Below are 23,173 nucleotides of genomic sequence, written 5' to 3'. Positions count from 1 at the left end.
AGAGAGAGAGACAGACAGACAGACAGACAGACAGACAGAATGGAGGAGTGAGAGAGAAATATAAACAGAATAAGATGATGATGATGATGATGATGAGAGAGAGAAAGTAAATACATGATAGACAGATAGATAATTAGATAGATAGATGGATAGATAGACAGACAGACAGACAGAATGCAGGAGTGAGAGAGAAATATAAACAATAAGATGATGATGATGATGAGAGAGAGAGTAAAGACATGATAGACAGATAGATAATTGGATAGATAGATGGATAGATAGACAGACAGACAGACAGAATGGAGGAGTGAGAGAGAAATATAAACAGAATAAGATGATGATGATGATGATGAGAGAGAGAGAAAGTAAATACATGATAGACAGATAGATAATTAGATAGATAGATGGATAGATAGACAGACAGACAGATTGATAGACAGATAGACAAATAATCTGATGAAGACAGATTGACAGACTGAAAGAGAGAGAGAGAGAAGCCAGGGAGCTGAATGAGTGGCATGATAGATAGATAAATGGAGGGAGAGAGAGAGAGTGTGTGTGTGTTATGTGTGTGTGTGTGTGTGTGTGTGTGTGTGTGTGTGTGTGTGTGTGTGTGTGACGCCAGAGAGAAGGTGTGGTGAGAGAGAGAGAGAGAGAGAGAGATGGGAAGAAGAGGCAAGGCTGATGATGATGATGATGATAATGATGATAATGAGAAAGGTGATAATAACGACTCTCATCTTAAAAGTCGGGACCAACTGCCTAGCCCCGGGCTCCTACGCTCCTAGTGGGGCAATGTAGGATTGGATGATGAATGGATGGATGGATAACAATAATAATAATAATAATAATAATAGTAATAATAATCCTACTGCTAATAATAATAATAATAATAATAATAATAATGATAATACCCCTACCACTATTAATAATAATAATAATAATAATAATAATAATAATAATAATAATTCCTTTCAGATTCGTGGTCTACGTAAATGGGGAGAAGAGAATTACAGACGTGAAAGGAAATGATGGAAACTGGCATATGATTTGTATTACGTGGAAGAGCGAGGATGGAAAGTGGGAAGTATTCTTTGACGGGGAAATTAGCGACTCTGGAGAAGGCCTGGCTAACGGGACGGCTATATCCGGTGAGTAGATAGACGATAGATAGTGTGGGTAGTCGATAGAGGCTGTAGGTAGGCAGGGGTAGACGGTAGAGGCAGGTTTTTGAGGAAGGGTTGTGGAATTTCGAGAGAGAGTGAGGGTGAGAGGGAGAGAGATGGACAGACAGACACGGGGAGGGAAGAGAGACAGAAAACAGAGATAGATAAATAGATAGATAGATAGAGGGGGGGAGAGGGAGAGAGAGGAGAAGGGAAAGAGATAGACTGAGAAACAGAGAGGGAGACATGAATGGAGGTAGTTACGGCTCCCTGGATAGATAGACAGACAGATAGATGGATAGATAGGGAGAGAGAGAGGGGGTGGTTACAGCTCCCAGGAGAAAGAGAGATAGACAGATAGATAGGGAGAGAGAGAGAGGGGGTGGTTACAGCCTCTAGGAGCGATAGATAGATAAATAGATAGAGATGACCTAACGACCCTATCTCAACTGGGTCAGGAACAGTGGAAGTGTGACAGGATCAGGATAATTGGAGGTGGTTATAGCCCCTTGGAGTGATAGATAGATAGATAGATAGATAGTTAGGTAGATAGATGGATAGATAGATAGATAGACCTAACATAACCTCACACACACAGGCGTCAGAACGATGGTGTTAGGACGAGAATAAGACAGGACTGGACGTGGTTATAGCCTCTAGGAGCGATGGATAGACAGTTAGACGGATAGATAAGTAGTTAGATGGACAGATAGATAGTTAGATAGATAGATGGAGATGACCTAACGTGACCTCACACACACAGGCGGTGGAACGATGGTGTTGGGACAAGAACAGGATGCGACCGGAGGAGGTTATAGCCCACAGGAGAGTTTCATAGGCCAACTAACTCTCCTGAATATCTGGGGAGAGGCACTAACATCCACTCACATCCGAAGACTCTACACTGAATGTCAACGCTATGTCGGGTCAGTCCGTGGCTGGCCCGACTTCCAAGCTGGCGTCAAGGGACACGTTGTAGTGAGTATACGGGTGAAAAAAGCTCCCTAACACCTTCTCCTGAGCGATTTAATTTGGTTATTACACCTTACTTGTCCTCTTCTGTGTTCTGTAAATTCTTCTGCTCCCTAATACCTTCTCCTGAGCGATTTAGGTTGGTTGTTGTACTTCCCTGGCCTCTTCTGTGTTATATAAGTCCTTCCAGTATCACCAGAGCTCCCTGACACCTTTTCCTAAGCGATTTGTTTGGTTGTTATACCTCCCTGGCCTCTTCTGTGTTATATAAGTCCTTCCAGTATCACCAGAGCTCCCTGACACCTTTTCCTAAGCGATTTAGTTTGGTTGTTATACCTCCCTGACCTCTTCTGTGTTATATAAGTCCTTCCAGTATCACCAGAGCTCCCTGACACCTTTTCCTAAGCGATTTAGTTTGGTTGTTATACCTCCCTGACCTCTTCTGTGTTATATAAGTCCTTCCAGTATCACCAGAGCTCCCTGACACCTTTTCCTAAGCGATTTAGTTTGGTTGTTATACCTCCCTGACCTCTTCTGTGTTATATAAGTCCTTCCAGTATCACCAGAGCTCCCTGACACCTTTTCCTAAGCGATTTAGTTTGGTTGTTATACCTCCCTGACCTCTTCTGTGTTATATAAGTCCTTCCAGTATCACCAAAGCTCCCTAACACCTTTTCACAAGTGAATTATTATGATTATAACACCTTACTTGTCCTCTTCTGTGTTATGTAAATTCTTCTACTCCCTAACACCTTTTCCTAAGCGATTTATTTTGATTATTACACCTTACTTGTCCTCTTCTGTGTTATCCAGCATCACCAAAGCTCCCTAACACCTTTTCCTAAGCGATTTAGTTTGGGTATTGCACCTTACTGTCCTCTTCTGTGTTCCATAAATCCTTCCAGTATCACCAAAGCTCCCTAACACCTTTTCCTATGTGATTTATTTTGCTGATAACACCTTACTGTCCTCCTCTATGTTACATAAATTCTTCCAGTATCACTAGAGCTCCTTAACACCTTTTCCTATGCGACTAATATTGTTTATTACACCTTACTGAATGACTGAAGTTGCGAAGAGAGAGAGAGAGAGAGAGAGAGAGAGAGAGAGAGAGAGAGAGAGAGAGAGAGAGAGAGAGAATGTACTAATATCCACACCTCACCCATTTATTAGGCTCTTAACATCATTCCACATGCCACTCATTCCACAGACCAAACAGTCCACATTCTGCCGGGGGTGTGGGGTCCCGAGCGTCCCTACGGGGGGCCACTTACAGGAGGAGGGGTCAGGCGCGGGGTCAAAGGTCAAGGTGATCTGTAACGAGGGATTTAAGCTGTCGAGAGGTGAAGCAGAGAGAGAATGTCTTGTATACGGGGAGTGGAGTGGAGAGGAGCCAGTGTGTGAACGTGAGTATTATTATTATTAAATGTGGTAGGTGGGGGCGCTCACCATCCACTCACTCGATGTAGTGCTGCTCTCAGGTGTCTGCCCTTTCCTCTCCTCCATCCTTCTTTCCTTCCATCCTCTTCTGTCTTTCTTTCCTTCATTCTTTCCTCTTCCTTCTGCCTGTGGGTGACTTTACACTCCCTCTTCTGTCTTTCTTTCCTTCATTCTTTCCTCTTCCTTCTGCCTGTGGGTCACTTTACACTCCCTCTTCTGTCTTTCTTTCCTTCATTCTTTCCTCTTCCTTCTGCCTGTGGGTCACTTTACACTCCCTCTTCTGTCTTTCTTTCCTTCATTCTTTCCTCTTCCTTCTGCCTGTGGGTGACTTTACACTCCCTCTTCTGTCTTTCTTTCCTTCATTCTTTCCTCTTCCTTCTGCCTGTGGGTGACTCTACACTGAGTGACAAGCCAAATGGTTTCCTGTACACCAGGAAACCATTTACTACGCTGGGTGGTAACCATATAACCAAATTATGGCGCCTGGTGGTTTAGTGGGTAATTATTGCTCTCCAATCGGATTGAGCCGGTGAGGGTTTATATCCAAGGGATGGTTGGGGTTTATTGCTCACGTAATGCCATTCAGGGATGAGTGAGGCTGGTCACTCATCTTAAATGTCAGCACCAACTTGCCTAGCCCGGGCCTCCTACGCTCCGCATGGGGCAACACAGGATTGGATGATGGATGGATTGTTATTATTATTATTATTACTATTATTATTTTTGGTGGTGGTGGTAGTGATGGTAGTAGTAGTAGCAGGATTATCACTATTATTTATTACAGGAGTTCAGTGTGGGTTTGCTGGCTATCTCCTCAACGGTTACATAGACGGCCAGACCTACAGCTTCGGCGATACAATAAGGTACAGCTGTAATCCTGGCTTTGTACTGCGAGGAGAGAGAGAGAGGGTTTGTCAAGCGGATGGGAAGTGGAGTGGAGAGCAACCCGACTGTGAGAGTAAGTAGAGAAAGAGAGAGAGTGAGAGAAATTAAGCTATGATGGTAATGACGATGATCCAGTCTCAGCTTTTATCAGTGTATCTTTCTATCTATCTATCTCTGTCTATTTACCTATCTATGTTAGAGTGAATTAGTGTTAAGGTGGAGTACAGCGTGCAAAAGTGTATAACATGTTCATCGCTGTCATTTAAACTTACATCCGACTCTAAATATTTCATTCACAGTTAATAATAGTTGAAAAATCGATATTCAGCTCACATGAGGAGGAGGCCAAGGATGAGATGGAGGGAGGGAGTGGAGAGGTATATGAGAGGGGGGTGTGAATGGGAGCAGGGCAGTGTAATGGCGAGGGACAGGGTAACACGGAGGCGATATGTTTGTGGCCACCCCTCGCGGGATTAAGGCGTCTGGCGATAGATAGATGGATAGATAGATAGAGTCCTTATCACAGCAACAAATCTCCCATCAAGCTGGATCCCACTGCCTGTTGTTCATTCGTCTCGCTAAAACGGCTGACATGTTAACCGTTTCATGCCGAGTGTGACACTGGCTTAAATCCTCGCCTGTCGTGTGTAAAGGAAGGTTTACTCAGTTTAAAATACGTATACTGGGCCGAGGATCGAACCCACGACTTTCAGATGACAGTCAGGAAGCCTATCATTGTTCTATAAGTAAAAACGTAAGAGGTAACAGCTTGTTTTTAAAATAATAGGGCTACAAAATTTGAATGCTAAGTTACGTAAAATTCAATGGGTCTTCGCTATGATACAGGGATTGATCTCCTTGGTTACTAGTCAAATTGAACTTCTTGGTCATCTCCTGAGCTAAAAAGGGGGCTGGGAATCCATGTCAGGTGAAAAAATACAGAGTGTAGCAGATAAAACCCGCGCGGTAAGACAGTAGCGGAGATAACCTGGAGCTCAGACTGGCAACACTCTGACGTGGCAGACAACGTACCAGATACCCCAATACGCGCAATTAGTGGCCATTATTATTTATTTCAAAATTGTTCTAAGAAAATTTTTTATGAAGGGCAACTTATATGTAAAAAATCCTTTACGGAAAAATTAGAATCGTTGACAAATATTCCTGGATTTAAATACTAAGATGTTGTTTACATGGAGTGGCAAGACCAAATCCAAGATGGCCGCCAGTGCTAAGTGATGTTGCCATATGAGGTTCCTATTTTTATCCGCCTCTGAGTCAGCCAGCGGGTCTTGCTGCCTCCAACTGATTTTATTTAGCGGTCTCTCATACTGAAGGGACAGTGAGTCTGAGGTGTATTTTAAGGCTTAGCTCCGTAACGCCTCTTCCTAAGCGATTTATTTTGCATATTACTGAAGGGACAGTCGTATTGTAAGGCCTGTATTCTCGTCAGTCAAGGAAGCTCCCTAACACCACTTCCTAAGCGATTTATTTTGCATATTACTGAAGGGACAGTGATTCTGAGTCGTATTCTAAGGCATATATTCTCGTCAGTCAAGGAAGCTCCCTAACACCTCTTCCTAAGCGATTTACTTTGCATATTACTGAAGGGACAGTCGTATTCTAAGGCCTGTATTCTCGTCAGTCAAGGAAGCTCCCTAACACCTCTTCCTAAGCGATTTACTTTGCATATTACTGAAGGGACAGTCGTATTCTAAAGCCTGTATTCTCGTCAGTCAAGGAAGCTCCCTAACACGTCTTCCTAAGCGATTTATTTTGCATATTCTTACAATCCCCTCGTCATTCAAATTAAATACCGCTACGCTGAGGATGACACCTTGATGTTAACTAGCCGTATCCAGAATTAATCGCTAAAGAACAGGTGCTAGGGAGAATATCGCTGGAAGTGGTTGTGATGTTACTGAAGATATTATACTGTAATTAGTGATATTAATAGCATGCGAGAGACTCATGACGTTATATGCAGAATGAATCGCTCAGGAAAAGGTTTTACGATTCTTCCTGTGACTCAGATACTGCCTATATTCTATCTGTCTATCTATCTGTGTATCTGTCTATCTATCTATCTATCCATCTATCTATCAACATCAGTCTATCCACAGTGGTGCGTGGGTACAATAGATTAATCATATTGAGACACTGCTTATATCCTGTCTACCTGTCTGTCTGTCATTCTACCTATCTATATTCCTATCAGTCTATCTGTCTATCTATCTGTGTATGTCTATCTATCTATCCATCTATCTATCAACATCAGTCTATCCACAGTGGTGCGTGGGTACAATAGATTAATCATACTGAGACACTGCTTATATCCTGTCTACCTGTCTATCTCATTCTACCTATCTATATTCCTATCAGTCTATCTAACTGTCTATCTATCTGTGTATGTCTATCTATCTATCCATCTATCTATCAACATCAGTCTATCCACAGTGGTGCGTGGGTACAATAGATTAATCATATTGAGACACTGCTTATATCCTGTCTACCTGTCTATCTGTCATTCTACCTATCTATATTCCTATCAGTCTATCTAACTGTCTATCTATCCACAGTGGTGCGCTGTCCCCACCTCAACGCCAGCGCAAATACTCAAATCAGCGCACGCCACTCAGACTATCTGCCCTCTCATCAAGTACGCTTCTCCTGCCTGGACGGGTATCAGATGGACGGACCGAGTGTGTTGACGTGTGGAGGGAACGGCCAGTGGGACGGAGACGTGCCCAGCTGCCAGTCAAACTCCTGCAACCATCAACCCAGGTATTATTATTATTATTATTATTATTATGTAGGTGGGGGCGCTCACCATCCACTCACTCGATGTAGTGCTACTCTCGGGTGTCTGCCCTTCTTTCCTTCCATCCTCCTCTGTCTTTCCTTCATTCTTTCCTCTTCCTTCTGCCTGTGGGTCACTTTACACTCCCTCTTCTGTCTGTCTTTCCTTCATTCTTTCCTCTTCCTTCTGCCTGTGGGTGACTCTACACTCCCTCTTCTGTCTTTCTTTCCTTCATTCTTTCCTCTTCCTTCTGCCTGTGGGTCACTTTACACTCCCTCTTCTGTCTTTCTTTCCTTCATTCTTTCCTCTTCCTTCTGCCTGTGGGTGACTTTACACTCCCTCTTCTGTCTTTCTTTCCTTCATTCTTTCCTCTCCCTTCTGCCTGTGGGTGACTTTACACTCCCTCTTCTGGCTTTCTTTCCTTCATTCTTTCCTCTTCCTTCTGCCTGTGGGTGACTTTACACTCCCTCTTCTGTCTTTCTTTCCTTCATTCTTTCCTCTCCCTTCTGCCTGTGGGTGACTTTACACTCCCTCTTCTATCTTTCTTTCCTTCATTCTTTCCTCTTCCTTCTGCCTGTGGGTCACTTTACACTCCCTCTTCTGTCTTTCCTTCCTTCATTCTTTCCTCTTCCTTCTGCCTGTGGGTCACTTTACACTCCCTCTTCTGTCTTTCTTTCCTTCATTCTTTCCTCTTCCTTCTGCCTGTGGGTCACTTTACACTCCCTCTTCTGTCTTTCTTTCCTTCATTCTTTCCTCTTCCTTCTGCCTGTGGGTCACTTTACACTCCCTCTTCTGTCTTTCTTTCCTTCATTCTTTCCTCTTCCTTCTGCCTGTGGGTCACTTTACACTCCCTCTTCTGTCTTTCTTTCCTTCATTCTTTCCTCTTCCTTCTGCCTGTGGGTCACTTTACACTCCCTCTTCTGTCTTTCTTTCCTTCATTCTTTCCTCTTCCTTCTGCCTGTGGGTCACTTTACACTCCCTCTTCTGTCTTTCTTTCCTTCATTCTTTCCTCTTCCTTCTGCCTGTGGGTCACTTTACACTCCCTCTTCTGTCTTTCTTTCCTTCATTCTTTCCTCTTCCTTCTGCCTGTGGGTCACTTTACACTCCCTCTTCTGTCTTTCTTTCCTTCATTCTTTCCTCTTCCTTCTGCCAATGGGTGACTTTACACTCCCTCTTCTGTCTTTCTTTCTTTCATTCTTTCCTCTTCCTTCTGCCTGTGGGTGACTTTACACTCCCTCTTCTGTCTTTCTTTCCTTCATTCTTTCCTCTTCCTTCTGCCTGTGGGTCACTTTACACTCCCTCTTCTGTCTTCCTTTCCTTCATTCTTTCCTCTTCTATCTGCCTGTGGGTGACTCTACACTGAGTGACAAGCCAAATGGTTTCCTGTACACCGGGAAACCATTTACTACGCTGGGTGGTAAACATAACATCAAATTACGGCGCCTGGTGGTTTAGTGGGTAATTAAGGCGCCCCAATCGAATTGAGCCGGTGAAGGTTTATATCCAAGGGATGGTTGGGGTTTATTGATCATGTAATGCCACTCAGGGATGAGTGAGGCTGGTCACTCTTATCTTAAATGTCAGCACTAACTGCCTAGCCCCGGCCTCCTACGCTCCTCATGGGGCAGCACAGGATTGGATGATGGATGGATGGAATATTATTATTATTATTATTATTATTATTATTATTACATATCTAGCAATCTATATCTACCTGCCTATCTATCAATCTATCTACTCCACAGCATCGCAAATGGTCTGGTGGAGGGTGAGCTGGTGACCCAACCTGGTGGACAAGCTGTAGTCAAGTGCCTCCATGGCTACCAGCTGAAGGGCGAGCCAATAATTACCTGTCAGGAGAACGGTACATGGTCGCTCCCCCTGCCTAAGTGCGTCAGGAAAAAGTGCTTGACTCCCCCTGATGTCGAGAATGGAAGGGTTAGGGTGAGTTGATGATGGTGATGGTGATGGTGGTAGTAGTGGTAGTAGTAGTAGTAGCAGTAGTATGATATATGATGATAATAATAATAATAATAATAATAATAATAATAAAAACAACAACAACAGTAATAACAATGCTAATAATAATAATAATAATAATAATAACTAATAATAATAATAATAATAATAATAATAACAACAACAACACGACCACCACCACCAGTAGTAATAACAACAGTAATAACAATGCTAATAATAATAATAATAATAATAATAATAACTCTCAATTGCAGGTGCGAGCCTCCACAACAGGCCAGGAGGCTGTCTACAAATGCAACACTGGATTTCTTTTGGAGGGGGCGAAAATTTTGACCTGTGAGGAGGGGGAATGGAGCGGAGACTTTTCAAAATGCGTTGGTCTCCCCTGCCCACCCCCTGAGACCCCCCCACACGCCTCTTTACTAGAAACCAAGGAGATCTGGCGCGTGGGGGACAATGTAACGTATCAGTGTGAGGTCGGGTATAAGATACAGGGATATGCGTCTAAGTCCTGTATAAATAGTGGAGATCAAGGTCAATGGCAAGGTCAAACGCCTACATGTGTTCAGATTATGTGCCCAGCCCCCGCCAGACCAGAAAACGGGGCTATTCACGTCACAAACAGGTCTCCGGTTGGTCTCCCAGCCCTCCCGGAAGTGTATGGGGAAATTGAGTTTGTTCGGAGGAGGAGACATATTCAAGAGACTAAGTTCCCTATCAGAAATCGTCAAGAAAGCCTGGAGATACAGGAGAGGGAACTGAGTGGGAAGGAGAGAAATACTGGAGATATTGGTAGACAGAGAGATAATAGCGAGAGAGAAATGAACATCAAGGCAAGAGACGTGGAGGGAGTCACACTGGGGAGAGAGCAGAGAGATCTTGAAGGACTCGCACTGGGGAGAGAGCGGAGAAGCCTAGAGTTCCCCAGCATCGGTCCGTCGTCGGAAAGATCGGATGATGATTTTCCGAGCGTGGGCCGGTTTGATCTTAGCTTCCCCCCGATAAGCCAGAGCTCCGACTATGCAGAGTATGGCCAGTCCCACGGCTTTGACTATACGGGCCAGAGTGTCGGCCAGAGTTCATACGATTATGGAGAGTTTGGCCAAGAGTCGCAGAGTACCGGCCAGGGGACTCTAAGTTTTGGGCAGACTTCGCAGAGTTCGGGTGGTGATTATGAAGATTTCGGACAGTCGTCAAACAGTTTAGAGCTCTCAAAGACCCCTGGAGGCTTTGATTACACCTCCCAGACCTCCGGAAGCTTTGATTACACCTCCCAGACCTCCGGAAGCTTTGATTACACCTCGCAGACCTCTGGAAGCTTCGATTACACCTCCCAAACCTCTGGAAGCCTCGATTTTACCTCTCAAACAAGTGGAGGTTCATCAGGTGCGGAATTAACTCTGCCTGAATATCCCTATGGCACAGAGGTGGGGTACGACTGTCGGCCGGGGTTCAAGCTCTTAGGAGAACCCCGACGCACTTGTTCTGGGACGGGGGAGTGGGATGCCCCGGAGCCCCGTTGCTACGAGCAATACTGCCCCGACCTGCCCAGCCCCACCAATGGCCGGATCAGTTATATCGGGTCTGGGGTCGACTCGAGGGCTGTTTATATCTGTGATGAGGGGTACAATTTAGTGGGAGATGACCCAGAATTGCTCTGCCAGGCGGACCGCAGCTGGCTAGGAGACCCCCCAGTTTGCCAGCTGGTTGACTGTGGCGACCCAGTGGACGTAGGCAACGGGACTGTCGAATTCACAGCCACGACCTTTGGATCCGTGGCGACCTATGACTGCTTCTTTGGCTTTGTTCTAGTGGGCAGCGTGACCCGGTACTGTTCATCGTACGGCCGGTGGAACGGTACATTGCCCCGATGTGACGCCGTGACCTGCCTCGTCCCTCCTGTAATAACCAACGGGTACATAACCTTCGAGGGAAGCCTGTACGTCGACTCTCCGATTGAGTACGAGTGTAAGGAATGCTTCAAGATCAACGGCACTGTTATAAGACATTGCCAAGTGGATGGAACGTGGAGTCTAGAGGAACCCACTTGTCACTTAATTTACTGTGACGAACTACCAACGACGATTCCAAACGGGAGGGTGATTGGCGAGGATAATTCGTGTGGATCGTTAGTGGAGTATGAATGTCAGCCTGGGTACGAGCGAGTGGGGGCCCAACACGCAACCTGCCTTGATAACGAGAAGTGGAGCTCTCCTACCCCTTCGTGTGAGAGGATAAGCTGTGGGGTGCCTGACGCACTCACAAATGGGCGCTACGTAGGCGATTCGTTCCTGTACACGGATAAGGTGACGTACGAATGCGACGAGGGACACATCCTGCGAGGCGCCGATGTCCTGGTGTGTGAGGTGGATGGGACATGGAGCGATTCCCCACCATATTGTGCCATTGTCAATTGTACCAAACCACAATGGCCTTCGAATGGAAAGGTTCGTCTGTCCGGCCTCTCATTTGGCGCCTACGCTAATGTGGTTTGCGACCCTGGGTATTCTATAGGAGGCGAGGATACTATTATGTGTGGACCAGATGGGAATTGGGATAAGCCGGTCCCACACTGCACCCCTGTTATCTGCCCACCAGCTCCACAGGTCATCCACGGAACATACAACTCAACGGAGCATCAATTCGAGGCCTTTACAGTCCTGAGATATGACTGTGAGGAAGGGTACGAGATTCAGGGGGCGAGCAACCTCCTGACATGCACCGCTGGAGGGCATTGGGACCTGGAAAACATTACCTGTGAGGCAGTGAATTGTGGTGATCCGGGAACCCTGCCATTTGGGACCATCACAGGCTCTGACTATACGTTTGGGCATGAGGTACATTTCTCTTGCATGCAGGGGTACAAACTCCTGGGCTCCCCCTCCGCTAAATGCCTCTCTGATGCCTCCTGGAGTAACTATGCCACCGCTTGTCTCCAGATTATATGCCCTGAACCGGGGGCATTTGAATTTGGGTCTGTAACTGCTGAGGATGTGGAGAAAACTTTTGGTACATCGCTAATTTACGAATGCAACTCAGGGTACATTTTGCAAGGAAATAACACCCGTACCTGTAGTTTAGACGGGGAGTGGACCGGTACAGCGCCCTACTGTGAACCGGTAACTTGTCCTGAACCGGTAGAGGTCCTGAATGCGGTGATGGAGGGGGAGGTGTTTGAGTATAACCAAAAAATCAGATATACTTGCGTGGAGGGATATGCTATGCTTGGAGTCGCGGAACTCGTTTGTCAAGCGGATGGTACCTGGTCGAATGAGGCGCCGATCTGTGAGATGATTGTTTGTCCAGACCTTCCAGAACTCGAGCATGGAAACTGGAAGCCTCAGGAGATAGAGCACCAGCCAATTCCACCTGAACCACTGTCGAAGGGAAGGAAAGGTCACGCAAAAGGTCGGGGGAAGGTCAACGAGCTGTCTAGACTCCAGTCACTGTTACAGGTCAACACAGGGGAGGAACAAGTGTATAAATTCGGCCAGCTGATTGAGGCGGAGTGTGAGGACGGGTATGCAGCGTCCTTAACAACCCCACTGGTTTGCACTGACGATGGCTGGGCGGGTCAAATCGCTCAGTGCCACGCCATAACATGTCCAATCCCTGTGCAGATCCGGAGGGGGACCTTAATCGGCGACAACTACAGCCTGGGGGCGAGAATCAACTACACGTGTGATGAGGGGCATGAGCTAATTGGGGTCAGGTCAAGAATATGTCAGGAAAATAAGGAGTGGAGTGACACGGAGCCATTCTGTAGGGAAGTGGAGTGTCCCCAGCCTGCCTTCCTGCTAAATGGACGGACTATAGGAAGGAGTTTCAAATACCGCGCCACCCTGACCTACCAGTGTGACCCAGGATTCAAACTGGAGGGTGTCAGTTCAAGGTAGGTCAGAGAGAGAGAGACAGACAGACAGACACACAGAAAGACAAACAGATAGATAGATAGACAGAGAGAGAGAGAGAGAGAAAGTTCAAGGTTAGTTCCTGTTAATATTGAACCCTCCCCCTCTCTCTCTCTCTCTCTCTTTAAATATACGTATATATGGATATAAGAAATTGCGCGCGTTTGTTTGTTTGTGTGTGTGTGTGTGTGTGTGTGTGTGTGTGTGTGTGTGTGTGTATTTCTAGGTGCACACACTAACATATACACACTATCCCATTAGTGTGTGTATGTATGTGTGTGTGTATATATATATGTATGTTTTCTGTGCATGTGTATGTATTTCTAGGTGCACACACTAACGTATGCACACTCTCTATGCCAACAGAGTGTGTCAGAGTGATGGTCATTGGTCGGGGGAGCAGCCGGTATGTGTAGAAATGTTTTGTGATATGCCAACAGAGGTACCACATTCTGTTAGGGATGTTGGCAGTCTGAAGGTGAGTTTATCTATCTATCTGCCTATCTACCCTTCTGTCTAACCCTCTCTCTGTCTATCTATCGAGCTTTCTATCTATCTCTGTTTTGTGATATGCCAACAGAGGTACCACACTCTGTTAGGGATGTTGGCAGTCTGAAGGTGAGTTTATCTGTTTATCTATCTATCTGCCTATCTACCCTTCTGTCTAACCCTCTGTCTGTCTATCTATCGAGCTTTCTATCTATCTCTGTTTTGTGATATGCCAACAGAGGTGCCACACTCTGTTAGGGATGTTGGCAGTCTGAAGGTGAGTTTATCTATCTATTTATCTATCTGTATGGCTGTCTGTCTGTCTCTCATGCCCTCTGTCTGTCTTTCTATCGAGCTTTCTTCGTCTGTCTGACTGTCTCTGTCTAGTTTTATATATAACTATCCATATTTACCTGGCTGTGTGTCTGTCTGCCTTCTCTGTCTTGCTCTCTGTCTATCTAGCTTTCTGTCTGTGTCTGGTACTGTCTGTCTGTCTATCTCTATATCTATCTGTCTATCTATCTATCCATCTCCCTGACAGATCGGGGGCACGGTGCGGTACACGTGCATGGAGGGGTACCGGATGGAGGGCTGGGGTACGATTAACTGCATAAGTGAGGGGACGTGGGATGCGCCCCCCCCAAAGTGCTCACAGATTGATTGCGGTTCACCCCCCTCAGGTGACAGCGTCGTGGTTCAAGGCCCAGCTACGACTTACGGCTCTCAGGTACGTAGAGAGAGAGAGAGAGAGAGAGAGGGAAGTATGTTAGAGAGACAGGCAGAGACACAGAAAAAAATTATGTATGAGAGAGAGACACAGAGAGAGAGAGAGGAGGGAAATATGAAAGAGAGACATAGAAAATATTGGGAGAGAGAAGGAAATGTAGGTGAATAGAGAGAGAGAGAGAGAGAGAAAGAAAGAGAGATAGAGAGAGAGAGAAGGAGGGAGAAAGGAGAGAAATGGGCACAGAAAAAATTGAGAGAGAAAGAAATATAGATAGATGGAGATAGATAGACAGATACAGAGAGAGAGAGAGGAGGAGGAGAGTAAATAAGAGATTGATAGTGACAGAGAATATTGTGTGGGTTAGGACAGTAGTGAGAGAGAGAGGGATGTGTGTGTGTGTGTGTGTAAGATCTATCTGTTTATCTATCTGTCTATCTATCTATTTGTCTATCTCTATCTGTCCATCCATCTATCTATCTATCCATCCATCCATCCATCCATCCATCCATCTATCTATCTATTTGTCTATCCATCCATCCATCTATCTATCTGTCTATCTATCCATCCATCTATCAATCTATCAGTCCATCTATCCATCTATCTATCAGTCTATCCATCCATCTGTCTATCTGTCTATCTATCCATCTATCCACCAGGTGACGTATGCGTGTCAGCGTGGATACCGTCTGAGTGGAGCGGAGTGGAGTACGTGCCTGGGGACTGGCCGGTGGAGTGCGGAGGCGCCCCTTTGCGACCTCATCCTCTGCCTGCCTGCCCCTCCACCTCCACATGGGTCTATCGCCTCCTCATCCCTTGGGTTGGAGGGAGGGCAGCCTGTTGGTGAGAGAGAGAGAGGAGTTTTGAGTTGATATTGAGAGAGAGAGAGAGAGTAGTTGTAGTAGTAATAGTAGTAGTATTAGTAATAGTATTAGAAGTAGCAGTAGTAGTAGTAGTAATAGTAGTAGTAGTAGTAGTAGTAATAGTAGTAGTAGTAGTAATAGTAGTTGTAGTAGTAGTAATAGTAATAGTATTAGAAGTAGTAGTAGTAGTAATAGTAGTAGTAGTAGTAGAAGTAATAGTAGTGATAGTAGCAGTAGTAGTAGTAGTAGTAATAGTAGTAGTAGTAGTAATAGTAGTAATATTAGAAGTAGCAGTAGTAATAGTAGTAGCAATAGTAGTGATAGTACCAGTAGTAGTAGAAACAAAGATAATAGTAGTGGTAGTAGCAGCAGTAATAAAAATAGTAGCAGTAATAATAATAATAATAATAATAATAATAATAATAATAATATTTCCTTAAAACAGAAGAAGATGAGGATGACTCGGAGGAAAACGAAGTAGAGATGATCCCTTCCTCGCTGTGGGGGTTGAGTAAGAGGGAGAAGAAGAAGGGAGGAGAGAAGAAGGGAAGAGGGAGGAAGAACCGGATGCAGAGGATGGAGGAAGGAGCCTTGTGGTCAGGTGGGTTACGTCTCCCAGAGCAGCCAGGGAGAGAGAAGAGAGAGAGTAAATGATGTGGTGGTTATTATTATTATTATTATTATTATTATTATGATTATTATTCTGTACAGTGCTACTCATGGGCGAGGGAGGCTGGTCACCCTTGCTTAAATATTAGGACTGAGTAATTTCTGATTTTGAGTAATGCATGATAATAATGATGATAATGATAGTAATTATGATAATGATGGCAACAGTAGTAATAATAATAATAATAATAACTAATAATGATGGTGACAGTAATAATAATAATAATAATAATAATAATAATAATAATAATAATAATAACCACCACTTCCAGCATACAAAGTTGACGCTAAGATCACCTTCCGATGCGACGAAGGCTTCCAGTCCTCCGACCCCATGGAGACCGTCTGCGAAGAAAGTGGAGACGATGAAAACGGGAAGTGGTCCAACGCGCCCCCGGTGTGTCGCAGGATTTCGTGTGGGTCACCGGAGTTGCCGGATAATGCAGAATTAGTTGCCGACAGCTTCCTGTATCGCGCTACGGCAACTTATACGTGTAGAGAAGGCTATGTGTTGATGGTGAGTGGGTTAAGGACTGGGGAGAGAGAGAGAGAGAGAGGAAGGGAGGGAAAGAGAGAGAATGGGGTGTCGGATAATGCAGAGTTGTTTGGTTTGTTGATGGTAAGGACTGGGGAGGGAAGGGGAGAGAGAGAGAGGGAGGGGGGGAGGGAGGAAGGAAAGGGGGAGGAAGGAAAGGGAAGAGGTGGGGAGAGAAGAAGGAGGAGGGAGAGAAGGAAGAGAGAAAGAATAACTGAACCATACATGTAGAGAGGAGCATGTGTTAATGATTAGGATAAGGACCGGGGAGAGAGGCGCAGGATGAGGGCGAGAGAGGACGGAAGAGAGTGTAGGAGAGGGAGAAAGGAGGAGGGAGAGAAAGGAGGAGGGAGAGAAAGGCAGGGAGGGAGAGAAAGGGAGGGAGGGAGAAAGGCAGGAAGGGAGAGAAATGGAGGGAGGGAGAGAAGGAAGAGAGGGATACTGACTGGATTTTACATGAAGAGAAAAGCATGTGTTGATGATTATTGATTAGGATAAGGACTAGGGAGAGAGGTATGTGGGAGAGACAGCGAGAGAGGAGGGAGAGAGGGAGGGAGAGAAAGTGAGGGAGAGAGACACCTAACTCTCCCTTTTTCAACTTTCAGGGGGAGAGCACCTTAATCTGCCAAGCGGATGGAGAGTGGAGCAGCGTCACTCCGAGCTGTCCCCCTGTCGCGTGTGGACCTCCATCGATTCCGACGAACACAAAAGCCACATACGTCGCCGCTGAGCATGGATTACCACACTCGTATGGGTCCATGATTGCGTATGCGTGTGACGAAGGCTACAAACTTGTTGGTGAGTGAGGAGCTGGTTGGTGTGTGTTTGGGGAGCGTTGTGTGTGTGTGTGGTCAGGATTCCATGGGCTTGAATGGTGTGTGTGTGTGAGGAGGATGTGTGTGTGTGCTATCAAGGCCCAGCAGTCCTCCTACATACCATACACCTCCACATGTCACCATTTTGTCACTAACACCCACCGTCCATACTGAATACATGCTAGGGCTGTCTCATACAGGACTGGTGTATTGGTATTAGCGGGGGTATTTTTACGACATGTCGGCGGGTCTTCTGGTAGATCAGGAAAGTCTGATGTAATGAAATTCAAATCCTTAAACTGTTCCCTGCCCCAGCCGGGATTTGAACCAGGGTCCAGTAGGACAACAGGCCACCTCCATACCGATTGTGTGTGGGGGGGGGTTTGTGGTGTGTGTGTGTGTGTGTGGGGGGGTTGTGGTGTGTGTGTGTGTGTGTGTGTGTGTGTGTGGGGAGGATGTGACGTGTGTGTGGGGGGGGTTTGTGGTGTGTGTGTGTGGGTGGGGGTTTGTGGTGTGTGTGTGTGGGGGGGGTTTGTGGTGTGTGTGTGTGTGTGTGTGTGTGTGTGTGAGACGGAATACTGATACTACTACTGCTGCCGCTACAACTACTACTACTACTACTACTAACCCCAACCTCATTGCAGCTGGAGAGTATCAGACATGCGAATCGGATGGCCACTGGCGTGGATCGGAACCAAGATGTGAAGAGATGCGATGTCAAGCCGCCCCCCCTCTGAGCCATGGAGTGTCAATACTTTCCGAGGGGACGCGACCTCAGACGGTGACCTTCCGCTGCGACGTCGGGTACAATTTGGTCGGGTCGGGTCAGGTCGAATGCCGTTTGGGGACCTGGTTGGAACACAAGTAGGTTGACTGTGGGTTTGGGTTGATTTGATGTGTGTATTGTCTATCTGTCTATCTATCTATCTATCTGTCTGTCTGTCTCTCCTATTTATCTCTGTCTATCTGTCTGTCTAATTTTATCTGTCTGTGTATTCTTATCATTATTATTATTATTATTATTATTATTATTATATTAGCATTATCATCATTCCAGCATCATATATCAACCAGTGAACTATTATTGTCATTATTATTATTATTATTATTATTATTATTGTTATTGTTATATTAGCATTATCATCATTCCAGCACCATATGTGAACCAATGAACTCTTATTATTATTATCATTATTATTATTATTATTATTATCATTATTATTATCATCATCATCATCATCCTTGCAGCACCACCTGTGAGCCAATCAATATTATTATTAATATTATTATTATTATTATTATATTAGCATTATCATCATTCCAGCACCATATGTGAACCAATGAACTCTTATTATCATTATTATTATCATCATCATCATCATCATCATCATCCTTGCAGCGCCACCTGTGAGCCAATTAACTGCTACGAGCCGCCAATTCCGCCATTCGGCAAGATCACCGCTAAACACTTCACCTTCGGGAGCGTCGCTAACTACTCCTGCATTTTTGGCTACATGCTTGTCGGGAATCCTTCGGTGACGTGTAGTGAGGATGCCACGTGGGTTGGAGGGATGCCAGCCTGTGTACCCGTTGATTGTGGGCCCCCAGAGGTAAGGGCTTCACTTCTCATGTCACCTTTTTGGCGCCAAGGCCCTCTGTCTCTGTCGGTAACTTGTGGGTGGGTGTGTGGGTGTTTGTGTGTGTGTGTGTGTGTGTGTGTGTGTGTGTGTGTGTGTGTGTGTGTATAGGAATGTGTATCTATATTTTCTCTCTCTCTCTCTCTCTCTGTATCTAAATCTACCCATCTATCTATCTGTCTATCTATCTATCTATCTATATCTACCCATCCATCCATCTATCCATGTATCTATATAAATCAGTCTATCTGTTAATCTATCTATCTATCCCTCCCTCCATCTATCTATCAATCTATCTATTTATCTATCTATCAATCTATTTATCTACCTCCCCCAGGCTATCAGTAATGGCGAGGTCACCGTCACTCAGACATCCCTGGCCTCACACATCAGATACCAATGTCACCCCGGCTACCAACTCTTCGGAGACGGAGACCGAGAATGCACTGCGGATGCCACATGGAGCGGAGACCAGCCACAGTGCCACCGTGAGTATTTAAGAGAGAGAGAGAGAGAGGGGTGAGTGTGTGTGTGTGTGTGTGTGTGTGTGTGAGAGAGAGAGAGAGAGACGAGTGTGTGTGTGTGTGTGTGTGAGAGAGTCATAGAGAGACTGACTGGGAGAGTGTATGTGAGTGAGGTGGACGGGGTGACCAAGGATGAGATGGGGGGATGGGTGGGTAAGAGACTGACAAGGAGAGTGGGAGAGACGTACTAACTCCTTGTTTCTCTTACAGGAAAGGACTGCGGAGAGATGGAAGCTCCACAATATGGCTTTGCACTTGGGGCGGGGACGGTATACGAAGATCGTGTGAAGTTCGGATGTGAGAGGGGGTACAGATTGGAGGGTGAGGTGGAGGTCCAGTGCCTTGAGAGTGGTCTGTGGTCGTCCTCGAGGCCCGTCTGTAGCCGTGAGTATTACTTGAGAGGTTGGAGGAGGAGAGGGAGAGGCTGGAGAGGGAGGGGAAGAGACAGACTTATACTGTAGGTTAACACTTGGATGTGAGAGAGACTGCAAGTTGGAGGGTGAGGTATAGGTCCAGTGCCTTGAGAGTGGTCTGTGGTCGTCCTCGAGGCCCGTCTGTAGCCGTGAGTATTACTTGAAGGGAGAGAGAGAGGCTGGAGGAGGAGGGAGAGGGAGTGGAAGAGACAGACTGATAGGGTAACACTTGGATGTGAGAGAGGCCAAAAGTTGGAGGGTGAGGTGGAGGTCCAGTGCCTCAAGAGTGGTCTGTGGTCGTTCTCGAGGCCTGTCTGTAGCCGTGAGTATTAGTGGAGGGGTTGGAGGAGGAGGAGGAGAGGCTGGAGGAAGAGGGAGAGGAAGAGGAAGGGAGGGAAAAGTGTTTGAAGATTGAGTGAGGCTTGGATGTGAGAGAGACTACAACCTGGAGGGTGAGGTAGAGGTCCAGTGCCTTGAGAGTGGTCTGTGGTCGTCCTCGAGGCCTGTCTGTAGCCGTGAGTATTACTTGAGGGGTTGGAGGAGGAGGAGGAGAGGCTGGAGGAGGAGGGGGAGGGAGGGGAGGAGAGAATAGACACACACAAAGGGACATAATGAGATTGACAAAAAGTTAGGGAACAAGACAGACAGACAGATGGACAGAATGAGAGAGAAAGAGATAGATATGGAGGGAAGGAAGGAACGAGAGATGCAGGTAGATAGACAGAAAGATTTATAGATAGATAGATAGAGAAAGAGGATAGGTAGATAGATAGATACAGAAAGAATCCTGAATGCCAAATCTTAGGCTATTCATTCGAGAGATAGATAGATAGACAGACAGACAGGTAGATAGATAGACACACAAATAGACAGATAGATAGAAAATTAACACTGTCTACTCTCCACAGCTGTGAGATGTGACCCACCACCCCCACCCCCTAACGCCATCCCACCTGCTACTCAGTCTTGGAAGTATCAAGATCGGATTAACTTTGACTGCGAAGCTGGCCACATAATGAGAGGAGACCTATCCACTGCCTGCCTACATACTGGGCAGTGGACGCGTGTACAGGGACAGTGCAGCAGTGAGTAGAGAGAGAGAGAGAGAAAGATGGATGGAGAGAGAAAGGGATGGATGGATGGATTAGATTGAGAGAGAGAGAGAGAGAAAGAAAGATGGATGGAGAGAGAGAGAAAGGGATGGATGGATGGATTAGATTGAGAGAGAGAGAGAGAGAGATGGATGGATGGATTAGATTGAGAGAGAGAGAGAGAGAAAGATGGATGGAGAGAGAAAGAGATGGATGGATGGATTAGATTGAGAGAGAGAGAGAGAGAGAGAGATGCATGGATGGGTGTGTGATGATGGTGATTATTATTATTATTATTATTATTATTATTATTATTATTATTATCATCATCATCATCATCATCATCATCATCACCACAACCACCACCATCACAACCATCATCATCATCATCATCATTATTATTATTATTATTATTATTATTATTATTATTATTATTATTATTACAGAAATCTCGTGTGGGCGTCCCAGAATGAACACACAGGGAGTGGTCATCCTAGGTCGCTCCTTCTACTATGGCGAGAAAGTTATCTATCGCTGCCCTCCAGGTGTGTAACTACAAGGGTGATAGATAGATAGACAGATTGAAATTATCTACTGTCTATCCCCTCTTTTAAGGCAAGGGTGATAGATAGATAGACATTGAAATATATCTACTCCCTATCCCCTCTTTTAAGGCAAGGGTGATAGATAGATAGACATTGAAATATATCTACTTTCAATCCCCTCTTTTAAGGCTAGAGTGATAGATAGATAGACAGATTGAAATTATCTACTCCCTATCCCCTCTTTTAAGGCAAGGGTGATAGATAGATAGACAGATTGAAATATATCTACTCCCTATCCCCTCTTTCAAGGCAAGGGTGATAGATAGATAAACAGATTGATCTACTATCTATCCCTGTTTTAAGGCAAGGGTGATAGATAGATAGACATTGAAATATATCTACTCCCTATCCCCTCTTTTAAGGCTAGAGTGATAGATAGATAGACAGATTGAAATTATCTACTCCCTATCCCCTCTTTTAAGGCAAGGGTGATAGATAGATAGACAGATTGAAATTATCTACTTTCTATCCCCTCTTTTAAGGCAAGGGTGATAGATAGATAGACAGATTGAAATTATCTACTCCCTATCCCCTCTTTTAAGACAAGGGTGATAGATAGATAGACAGATAGACCAACTCTTTCTCTCTCCACAGGCAAGGTCGCCAACGGATCCAGCGTCCTTACGTGTCAGGGCGACGGCTCGTGGTCGGATGATGCTGTGTGTCTCGGGAAGTGCAGTCGAAAGTGCTTCAACGGAGGCGTCTGTCTCAGGAATAATATCTGTGCCTGTCCTCCTGGGTATGTGGGGGATAACTGCCAGCATGGTGAGTTCTAGGAGAAGGAGTTGGCCTAGAATAAGTCGATTATTTGTTCGGATGATGTTATATATGTCAAAAAATGTAATTGAAAGTGCTTAATTCTCAGTGATAATATCTGTACCTGTCCTCCTGGGTGTGTGTAGGGGATATTTGCCAGCACGGTGAGTTCTAGGAGAAGGATTTGGCCTAGAATAAGTCCTTTGTTTGCCTAAAATTACGTGTTTTGGTTGGATACTGGCACACATGTTGAAAAATCCTGTGTTGCTATCAGTAATAATATTTGCACCTGTCCTCTTGGGTGTGTGGGAGATATTTACCAGCACGGTGAGTTGTAGGAGAAGATTTGGACCTAGAAGAAGTGAATTGTGAGTTCTAGGAGAAGATTTGGCCCTAGAAGAAGTGAATTGTGAGTTCTAGGAGAAGATTTGGACCTAGAAGAAGTGAATTGTGAGTTCTAGGAGAAGATTTGGACCTAGAAGAAGTGAATTGTGAGTTCTAGGAGAAGATTTGGACCTAGAAGAAGTGAATTGTGAGTTCTAGAAGAAGATTTGGACCTAGAAGAAGTGAATTGTGAGTTCTAGGAGAAGATTTGGACCTAGAAGAAGTGAATTGTGAGTTCTAGGAGAAGATTTGGACCTAGAAGAAGTGAATTGTGAGTTCTAGGAGAAGATTTGGACCTAGAAGAAGTGAATTGTGAGTTCTAGGAGAAGATTTGGACCTAGAAGAAGTGAATTGTGAGTTCTAGGAGAAGATTTGGACCTAGAAGAAGTGAATTGTGAGTTCTAGGAGAAGATTTGGACCTAGAAGAAGTGAATTGTGAGTTCTAGGAGAAGATTTGGACCTAGAAGAAGTGAATTGTGAGTTCTAGGAGAAGATTTGGACCTAGAAGAAGTGA

The 23,173-nt window shown here is 45.3% G+C and overlaps 1 protein-coding gene across 1 annotated transcript in view; it reads left to right on the top strand.

Moving 5' to 3' along the window:
- Nucleotides 1-23,173, top strand: part of LOC145396329 (sushi, von Willebrand factor type A, EGF and pentraxin domain-containing protein 1-like) — a 57,215-nt gene that overhangs the window by 30,791 nt on the left and 3,251 nt on the right. Inside the window, exons 30-50 of the mRNA XM_080269727.1 lie at nt 979-1,151; nt 1,930-2,144; nt 3,349-3,544; nt 4,363-4,536; nt 7,043-7,247; nt 9,009-9,207; nt 9,498-9,899; nt 10,077-13,135; nt 13,521-13,632; nt 14,185-14,370; nt 15,027-15,210; nt 15,676-15,831; nt 16,172-16,416; nt 17,040-17,232; nt 17,894-18,113; nt 18,649-18,859; nt 19,224-19,374; nt 19,621-19,794; nt 20,732-20,908; nt 21,361-21,459; nt 22,114-22,284. Of these exons, the coding sequence (XP_080125853.1) occupies nt 979-1,151; nt 1,930-2,144; nt 3,349-3,544; nt 4,363-4,536; nt 7,043-7,247; nt 9,009-9,207; nt 9,498-9,899; nt 10,077-13,135; nt 13,521-13,632; nt 14,185-14,370; nt 15,027-15,210; nt 15,676-15,831; nt 16,172-16,416; nt 17,040-17,232; nt 17,894-18,113; nt 18,649-18,859; nt 19,224-19,374; nt 19,621-19,794; nt 20,732-20,908; nt 21,361-21,459; nt 22,114-22,284 (6,902 nt within the window). The remainder of the gene's footprint in view (nt 1-978; nt 1,152-1,929; nt 2,145-3,348; nt 3,545-4,362; nt 4,537-7,042; nt 7,248-9,008; nt 9,208-9,497; nt 9,900-10,076; nt 13,136-13,520; nt 13,633-14,184; nt 14,371-15,026; nt 15,211-15,675; nt 15,832-16,171; nt 16,417-17,039; nt 17,233-17,893; nt 18,114-18,648; nt 18,860-19,223; nt 19,375-19,620; nt 19,795-20,731; nt 20,909-21,360; nt 21,460-22,113; nt 22,285-23,173) is intronic.

The sequence above is a fragment of the Coenobita brevimanus genome, chromosome 36 (assembly GCF_032717465.1).
Source record: "Coenobita brevimanus isolate Jiangsu-jjx chromosome 36, ASM3271746v2, whole genome shotgun sequence".
In the NCBI taxonomy this organism is placed as follows: Eukaryota; Metazoa; Arthropoda; class Malacostraca; order Decapoda; family Coenobitidae; genus Coenobita; species Coenobita brevimanus.
The sequence above is the reverse complement of the archived record's forward strand: the minus strand, read 5'-3'. Positions and strand labels throughout refer to the sequence as shown.